The sequence below is a fragment of the Pelecanus crispus genome, chromosome 4 (genome assembly GCF_030463565.1).
Source record: "Pelecanus crispus isolate bPelCri1 chromosome 4, bPelCri1.pri, whole genome shotgun sequence".
NCBI lineage: Eukaryota > Metazoa > Chordata > Aves > Pelecaniformes > Pelecanidae > Pelecanus > Pelecanus crispus.
The window spans coordinates 85,148,885-85,158,490 of NC_134646.1; the positions used below are offsets into that span (position 1 = coordinate 85,148,885).

At 46.2% G+C, this 9,606-nt stretch overlaps 1 protein-coding gene across 2 annotated transcripts in view; it reads left to right on the top strand.

Moving 5' to 3' along the window:
• Window positions 1-8,378, top strand: part of ATRN (attractin) — a 156,968-nt gene extending 148,590 nt beyond the window's left edge. For both annotated transcript variants that reach the window (XM_075708898.1, XM_075708899.1), the window contains 2 exons: window positions 7,013-7,127; window positions 8,168-8,378. In XM_075708898.1, the coding sequence (XP_075565013.1) occupies window positions 7,013-7,127; window positions 8,168-8,292 (240 nt within the window). In that variant the 3' untranslated portion in view covers window positions 8,293-8,378. The remainder of the gene's footprint in view (window positions 1-7,012; window positions 7,128-8,167) is intronic.
• Window positions 8,379-9,606: the final 1,228 nt, after the last annotated feature.

The window sequence follows — 9,606 nt, forward strand, 5'->3', positions numbered from 1 at the left end:
GTATTTTTTTTTTATAGATTTTGAAAAGCAATATGCTGGCAGTGTATTACAGAACCTACATAAAATTGATGCTGTGTTTTTTAAATTACACAGAATATTTATTGTTCTAGCCATTAGTTTTATGTGACACATTATTAACCTTTAGAATTTGTCGAATATAAGCAGCATAAATAGAAATAATGAGATGAAATAAACCAGAAATGTTTAGGTTGAACATCATGCAATTCAACTCGATTGCGGAAAGCATTTGGCTGTGAAATTGTCTCCCAAGGGAACTGGTGGTGCCTTCCACACCTGGGTCACCTAGAAATAGCCCAAAGTCCTGAAAATGCCCTGTTTGTGGAGAAAATCCTGCTGGAGCAGCCGGACTAATTAGATGACCTAATAGGTCTCTAACTGCTTTTAACTTCTATAATTGTTTAAGCTTTACGCGTATTAAGTACGTATCAAAACTCATAAACAACTGAAATTGCTCGGCTTTTTAGTGCTGGTTTTGGCCAGTCAAGTCGTTTGTGGAAAACAGCTGGGAACAGATTTCGCTGCCTCCAGGAACAGTGGGGTTGTGTCACCACTTAGTAAAATACCATTAACTTTAAATATTTCATCCAAAAAAGGGTACTCGCTGTTCCCAAGCGCTGCCTAACGCGAAACACGTGACAGCGCTTCCCGGTTAAACCCCAGATGCTGCGGTGCACCTTCCCGACGGCGTGCATGGCCCAGTAAAGCACGTTTAAATCTGCGCACCGGGCCGAGACGTCTTTGTTGGGTTTTTTTGCTCTTTGTTTGACATTTGCATTATCCTGATGCCTGGTCGTTGGGTTTTCTCCCACCGTTCCCATTGATCGCAGCTTTGCTAGTGTGGAGGAGCGAAGTCCATTGCGGGAGGAAAGTTCAGGCTGGTTTTGGCCAGCGGGGCGAGGGAGGGGATTCTGCCCCTCTGCTCCGCTCCGGTGAGACCCCACCTGGGGCCCTGCGTCCAGCTCTGGGGCCTCAGCACAAGGACATGGAGCTGCTGGAGCGGGGCCAGAGGAGGGACACGAAAATGATCCGAGGGCTGGAGCCCCTCTGCTGCGGGGCCAGGCTGGGGGAGTTGGGGTGTTCAGCCTGGAGAGGAGAAGGCTGCGGGGAGACCTTAGTGCGGCCTTCCAGTACTTAAAGGGTGCTTATAAGAAAGATGGGGACAGATGTTTTAGTAGGGCCTGTTGCAATGGGACAAAATTTTTTTTGTGTGTTCAAAAAACGGGTAGATGTGGCACTTTGGGACATGGTTTAGTCTAGTCTACCCTTGATTGGCTTAGAGTAGACTTGGTAGTGTAGGTTAATGGTTGGACTGGATGATCTTAAAGGTCTTTTCCAACCTAAACAATTCTATGATTCTATGATAAGGGGTAGTGGTTTTAAACTAAAAGACGGTAGATTCAGGCTAGTAGATGTAAGGAAGAAATTGTTTACCATGAGGGTGGTGAAGCACTGGCAGAGGTTGCCCAGAGAGGCGGTGGAGGCCCCATCCCTGGGAACATCCCAGGCCAGGTTGGCCGGGGCTCTGAGCACCCTGCTCTGGTTAAAGCTGTCCCTGGCACTGCAGGGGCTGGGCTGGGTGGGCTCTAAAGGGCCCTTCCAACCCAAAGCATTCTATGATTCTATGGACGGGGCTCTGAGCACCCTGCTCTGGTTAAAGCTGTCCCTGTCACTGCAAGGTTGGGCTGGATGGCCTTTAAAGGTCTGTTCCAACCCAAACTATTCTATGATTCCATGATCAGCTGCATGAACTTGTCACTCCAGCGCACTCACCGTATTTCTCTGAGGACAAGGAGTAGCTTTAGGGAAGGGTGCCTGACGGGTAGACCGGCTGCCGTTGACTGTTCATAGCACAGATACATCCTGGGCCACACGGCATCCCCTTCGCTGGCCTCCATCCTGGTTGCCACCAGAAGGGAAATAGTCTTCTGGCTACACGATTCTTACTGCTGCCGTGGCTGCTGGCTGGGTGCAAGCGTGCTCTGTGTTTCGTGAGTCAAGGGCTCCCTTCTGATGGGCTGTTGGATGGCAATTTGGCTCGTACGGACTGACCCAGCACCAAAGGTGAAATCCTTTTATCCCATTAACTGTGGTCTTCGTCCGTGCGCTCCAGCAGCTGGGCTCCACTCTCCCCTCCGTGCCCCCCTCCCAGTGTGGGACTCTGCTGTTCAGGCAGCGCGCGAAGCGCTCATCATGTGCCAAGTGTCTGAGGGATGCACCTTATTTGCATAGATTTGAATAATGTCTACTTTATTGTGCCATTAAGCCTTCAATAAAAAGGAATTGCTTCTATAATTCAACAATGGGTTTATCAAAACGCTCTAAATGAAAGTCTCTGGCATAGGCTGGTTTTAACCATCTGATGAAATGTGTTACAAAGTTTGGAGATCTATGTATTTTATTTTTAAGTGGGCCTTTAAAAGCCACCTGTCAGACTGAAGCACAAGCATTTATAATGACCTGATCTCCGCTTCCTGTGTCCACTCCAAGCCTTCTTGCGGAAAAGCAGCTTGGATCTGCAACGAGAGCATTCAGAAACTACGCAGGAGGCAGATGTGCTGCAGAGATGGGGAAGGAAAGGAGATGTGAGCTCTTCCTGGGTCTTCCCACGAATATGGAACTTGATGAAGCCAGCCAGCTTCTCCTTAGCCGCTTTGCGCCATGGTAGCACCTACATAGGTCACGTCAAAACACGAGCAGGCTCACGGCAAGGCTAGCTGTGGGTGAGATCCTCAATCAAGGTAGCCATTAAGTTGCTGGTTGAATTACCCACGTGTTTTCCTCTGTCTGCAGAATACAGTCCCCAGGCTCCACTGCCGGGTTGCTCTGTATCTCGCAGAGGGCACGGTATGCCCTTCACTCCCAGCTGACCTCTTGCTTGCATCAGATTCATCATTCCCGTCACTCGGCGTGTGAGTCATTTCATCAGGCTGCGCTTTGTCTCTTGGCCTGGCGAGCGCACGCTTGGAGATGAGATGCGGGATGAGTCACAGTTCAAAAAGCAGGTGCCTGAACTGGTGCTGTCAAAAATAAATTCGCAGGACTTGATTCTTTATGCTGGTTTTTCGCTGTTATTAACTGCAGCTTGTCTCAGGGAAATGGCTGGGTTTGATGGACGCTAGACCATTTTTTTCCCCTTTTAGATTTAAGATCGAGATTAGCTGCAGCAAGATGATCTTGTGCTTAGTATATTCCCTCCAAATTAGCTTGCAACTGCCTGACAGATTTTGGATGCATCATTATAGAAAGTACACTTCCTTGCTTTGCATGGTTTGTAGAAACAAAGTTCCCCATGCAGTGATATATTAACAGTTATTTACTAACGCTCAGCTTTTCTGAGCGAGTTGACAAGGGAAGGAAGGAGGTTCAGAGGTATGTCCTCTGCCCTCAACTATCCGTGGTACATCAGATAGATTAAAAATTCACTGCAGCGTGAGGGTCAGACTCATCCCCGTGAAATAACACTGAATTTTAGGTATTGTCGTGGCCGGGGTCTGCTGTCACTTGCTGGGGGACAGCACTGGCTGCCTGTTTGGGGCTCTTTCAGCACCAGTGACACCTGCGTAGGAGCTCCTCATGGTTCAAAGTGGGGTCAGGAGAGCAGAGAGGAGGAAGACGTGTGACCTTGAAGAACAAAATAAAAATCCCGTGGAAAGGGAAGCATCATGCCAACAGGGACTCATAATGAGAGTTTCTGCTGCGCACGCAGGGTTCATTAGTTGGAAAGGGCAGAGGAGGAGACAGGGTCCTGCTTGGGGCTGAGAGATTGAGAGGTGAGCTGAATTACCCTCAAAGTCCCTCCAGCTCTGTGACTGAGAGCTGTGTAATGAACTTTTTCTATTCCTTAACATTTTGTGATGTGCAGGAGAATCAGGGTGGTGTTAATACCATTACGGAGGCCCTGTCAAAGCCTGAGACACCTCTTGGGTCACCCGTGGTCCAGAGCAGCAGACGAGGTGCAGGGAGGGACTGTTGGGACAGCTGGAGAAGGGAGTGTTTGTGCTCAGAGAAGAAATTCAGAGTTGCTCGTTCAGATGAGCCAAACGAAGGCTGGGATGTACAATAGGGTAAAGCCCCGGGTTAAGGCACAGAAGAATGTCGGATGGATGAATAAATATAGGTGGGAAAGAATTGAGGTTAGAAGAAATTTTCTGGTGTCAGAGCAGTGAGATCCAGGAGCAGGGAGCCTCTGGAAAGGCCTCACAGAGGTGATGGCACAGGCTGAAAAAAACTACTTTTAAAGCAGAGCGTTGCACTTCTATGTGCAGTAACCTGCATTAGTGAAAGGCTGCATTCGGTGACCGTGAGAAGTATTTTCCAGTCTCTGGTTTCTGTGTATTGGCTGGAGGATGATGAGCGTGCTGCTCAGCATCCCCATGACATTACAAAACATTGGAGTAGAGTTGCACTGAACAATTTACGTTGGGGAAGGAACAGTCTTGCAGAACCGTTTTGATTAGAATCATAGAACACTTTGGGTTGGAAGGGACCTTTAAAGGTCATGTACTCCAACCCTCCTGCAATGAGCAGGGACATCTTCTACTGGATCAGGTTGCTCAGAGCCCCCTCCAACCTGACCTTGAATGTTTCCAGGGATGGGGCATCCACCACCTCTCTGGGCAACCTGCTCCAGGGTTTCACCACCCTCATGGTAAACAATTTCTTCCTTACATCTAGCCTGAATCTACCATCTTCTACTTTAAAACTACTACCCCTTGTCCCATCGCAACAGGCCCTGCTAAAACATCTGTCCCCATTTTTCTTATAGGCCCCCTTTAAGTACTGAAAGGCCACAATAAGGTGTCCCTGAACCCTTCTCCTCTCCAGGCTGAAGAACCCCAACTCTCTCAGCCTGGCCTCACAGCAGAGGTGCTCCAGCCCTTGGGTCGTTTCTGTGGCCATGAAATCCAGTAGGAGTTAAAAGCAAATACCTTTAAAAGGTATTAGAAAAGATAATCTCTTCTTGCCTTGTTCAGTTGCTCCTTCATCCTTCTCTTCCCCCCACCACTACTTCTCTGCTCCGTCTTCGCTGCTCACTCTGCTCAACGCTGAGGATGAGCGTGAGTGCTCGCTGTAACACCCAAGCACCGTGCTCCAACCTCTGGGGTTCAGCAGGACTGTTTAATTAACAGTGGAGTAAGTCAGGTACTTGGCGCTCTCCAAAAGAAAATAAACCTGGTGCTCAGTGCACGCTCCCGCTCATACGCCAGAAGTCCGTGGGCTGTATTTCTGCAGTTGCCTTCTCTGCACTCTCTCCATTACCGCTGGTAATTGAGTCGCCTGTGGGATATAGCACCAGAGTACGCTTGGTTGCTTTGTGGGAAAAGCATTATTTTGAGTTTGATCCCTTTGTTTGGGGGTGGGGAGAAGACGAAGAAGTCTGCAGTCGTAAACCAGGCAGACGGCAGCTTAGGTCGTTATAGCCTGTAGAATACATATTTATCTACCTTGCACAGACTAACAAATTGTTCTTGCAATCATTACAGTAAATGTGAGATATGAAAACAGTTTTAAGTTTCATTTTGCTTGCTGCCATCTCTTTTTTTCTGTTTTTATTGAGCAGCAGTAATTTAATAGCATTGTTTGACTCCTGTTCATTTTTTTTCAGTCTTGCATTGTATTGAGTTTCTGTTGAACATTTAAGTACAGTAGTACAATTTTATGCCTAATGGAAAAAGCAATAATAATTTCATTAATACCAGGGTAGAATTTGTCCACACTAAATAAGAAATCAGAAAGCACTGAGCGTATCAGGGAAAATAGCGTTTCTCAGCTTTTTTTGCTTACATGGAACGAGGAGCTGCTCTCTTGTACCTGTACTCATAGGCGTAGACTCGCCTCCTCATCCTACTGTTGTGCCATCCCACAATAACGCTGATCACGTGTAATTGTGTGTGGGATCGGGGCCTGGCTCAGGTAAGAACATATGTTTAGTTTCTAGGCTGTGCTGTTGCATTTTGTCTTTCTAATGACATACTGAATTTAGCTGTTGATCATTCAAATAAAATCTTGACAGGAGTACAGTGGGAGGGTGATGTTCAAAGACTGAGGGTCAGCAAGGGATCCATTCCCCTGCTCCTCTAGGGTGGGAGAAAGCTGGCTGCCCATTATATCTTCACAGTTATCAATTCACATTTTATCTGAAAACTTTATTTCATGTCCATGTTTGTAACGGAAGTGTGAAATACGCGTATTCAAAGTAAACAGGCTTCAGTAAAGCGTGTTGAGAGTAGTCCATCTTAGGATACGACAGGTCACGGGAACCAGGTCCAGAGCCAGGATCACAAACCGGTCCTCTGCTCTACGGAATCCTCTGCTTTTCAGCTGAAAAAAGGACAGTACAACCCAGTGGACTTTCTAAAGCACTTTCAGCTCCCAGAGCAACCAGCTACCTAAGAACATAGTCCAGAATGGTCTAGAAGACTGCTGGAAAATGAATACGACCCCTTGGGAAAGAACAGAAATGAAAGACAAAACTGGGGGAACGCAGCTTAAAGCAAACAACAATGAAATAGAGAGGAATTTGGGGGTAAATATTCTTTACCATGTTAATGCATACAGTGCTGTGAAGGTTGTCATGTGGAGTTAAACTCTGGAAATGGAAGTGGAACCGCCAAATTGCAGTTGTCAGATGTGCCGATATTTGTGATACGCTGCTGATGGGTTCGAAGGGAAAAAAACCTCAATCCTGTTGTTTAGCATAAGCTGCTCCTTTGTTATTGAATTTAGGGAGAAATACAAGCCTTGTACAGCGCTTGACTTCTTAATAGCTAGATTTTTATTAAGTAAACGTGTGTTTTGCGATGACTAGGGTTTTGATTGTTACTAATATTGGTTTTAGCTTTGCTAGCTACGTGCTGGAAGTTTGCCAAGCGCAGAAACACGGTTCGTGCCCCGGAGCTTGTACAATCTGAGAAAGACGACGCTGGGGTAAGAGGGAGGGTGTAACACGCTGCGTAACATTTGTTTTCTCCTCTTCCTTCCCTCGCTGTAGACTGTGCCAAAGCCAATAGCGCTGGAGCCCTGCTTTGGGAACAAAGCAGCCGTTCTCTCTGTATTCGTGAGGTTGCCTCGAGGACTTGGGGGTATACCACCACCAGGACAGTCAGGTGAGGAATATCGTTGTCTCCGCTGGCGTGGTATTAACTGCGCTCCTTCTCCAACCTTACAGATTCACCTTACGGTTTCAGACTTGATCCCACAGTTATTGCTGTATCCACACCGCAGCTGAGGATGTGCTCGGGTTATTTTAAGCTAGCTAGCTTGGGCCCTGCTAGCTTCCGACCTGAGATTTGATTCAATTTCTTGGGTCAGCTGGTGGACGAACATTTGATATTGGGATTACACTTTAATTTATGGCTGGGGAAGAAGGAGGATCTGGTACAGACATGTTTGCAGTAGTCTTACGGAAGTAACTTGTCTCCCAGCCTATTCCCTCCGTTCCCAGCTCCATTTGTAAAGAGACATCAAGTCCTTTCAGAGCATCCATGCCCTCTTCTTAGCAGCTCCGGACAGAGAAGTTTTCTCCATCCAGCTTAAGGTTTCCCTGTTCCCAGCCCCTTCTCGCTTAAACCTGCTTGCAGGGCACCGAGACGTAATCTCCTGGACAGTTTGTGGTTTAACTGGGGTTTCTGCAGTGAGCATGGTGAAGCAGAGGATCTTAAAAGAGTATTAGCTGGGTTTGAGATGGGATGGTTTGGTTGTGAGCTGTGCTGAAGTAAATCCCAGATGGCCAAGGGTGGTTTGTCTGTGGATCTGCCAAGAGGAGATTGCAGAGATGACAGATGTCCGGGAGCGCAGTGGAACCTCCATGCACATGGCCTTCCAGTGTTTATTCTAGCACATCTACTGGTGCAGAGAAAGACACCTCTCTAATATTATGGGTTTCACATCCATTAATACCCACACTTCTTATTTCCAGCTTTTTCTACTGCAGCTGCTCTCAATAAGACATGCAGTATTTAAAAGCTTATTTCAGAACAGTTGCAGGAGTTTAATCTCTTAAGCCAAAATGCTTTTCTAGCTTCTTTTTTTAAGAACTCAAAAAATGATATTCGTTTTGTGGCTTGGAGGGTTTTTCTCGGCTGTGGCGGAAGGATTTGTTTCTGTGACTATTTTGTTCCATGACTGTTTTGTTTTGTTGCCTCAGGTCTTGCAGTGGCCAGTGCACTGGTGGACATTTCACAACAGATGCCAGTTGCCTACAAAGAGAAATCGGGTGCAATACGAAATCGGAAACAGCAGCCCCCTGCACAGCCAGGAACCTGTATTTGATGCATGGACATCAGAAACTCTATAGGGTTTTAAACAAAACGGAAAAGTAATACCTAGGAGGAGGAGGAGGAGAAGGATTTCCAAGTTGTGTCTCAAGAAGCTAGAAGCACTCGGAGAAACACAGCTTCCTTGAACTCAACATTTTCTCTCATCTACGTGATAGTTGGCTTCATTTGACAACTGCTCCACTTAAGTTTTACTGACACGTGGCTTCAGATTGCTCCTTTGTTTTCTTCGAGTTTAAAGTAAAATAATTTTATTGCAGGTCCAGTAACATCCGGTTGCTGCCATTCATGGTCAGTGTAAATAGAACAGTAGTCCAATATGAATGACACTCAGGTTTATACATGGAAAGTGCTTTGTAGTTCATGTATTTATCAAACTGTACAAAAAGAAAAAGATGCAGTGTTTACAGGTGTCAGCTCTCAACACATAAACACTACTATTAATCTTGAAAGCATCTTCATCCTTTGTTTTCATTTAATATGTTTATTCCCTCATTATTTAAGCGGAACTCTCTTCCAGGTACAGCAGTTTTGTAGTCATCATGGTCCAGAACGTCAGGAACGCAAAAGCTGGGAGGATTTAAAGGTTGATGTCACGTGTTGCTCAGACCGTATGCAACACCTGGAGAAGTTGAATGTTGCTTTTGAAGGACTCAGTGTTTACATAGTCTTAACCTGCTTGGGGTGCACCACACACAAGTGCCTAGACTTGAACAGATCTAGGGAGTGAGGAGACTGCTACATGCATTTCTTTTTACATAATTATATTGCTTTGAAGTATATGTAGACACATATATATATATAGTCACCCAAGGCAATCTGTGTTCTTTGTAATATATCACGTGCAGTCAGGGAAAAATGGCATTTTCCTGACCAACAAACCACTCGACCAGATGGAAATATCTGGAGGGAAAGTAGAGTTTCAGTGTCTCATAAGAAAACTCCTGGTTTCACCAGCGCTTTTCCTAGAAGCAGTTTGTGTTCCAGGTCAGATACGTTGTATTTCTTCTGATTTTTCTCTGCCCATTTGGCCTCTTTCCCTCCCCCTTCCCTCCTGTCATTCTTTTGGATGAGAGCTGAGCTGTGCCGGGGCTCAGAGGCATCGCTCCTCAGCAGTAAGATTTGTTCCATCTCCTTACAGGGTGGAAAAAGCAACACTCCAGGTGCCAGATCATTTGAGGATGAAGTAAAATAGAACTTTAAATAAAAAGCAAGCAGAGCAGCTTCGTTTGGCCACAGGTTTGCGTTTTACACGATCAGTTACTGATATTTCCCATTTGGGTTGGACTCTCTTAGATGTTGAAGAAGG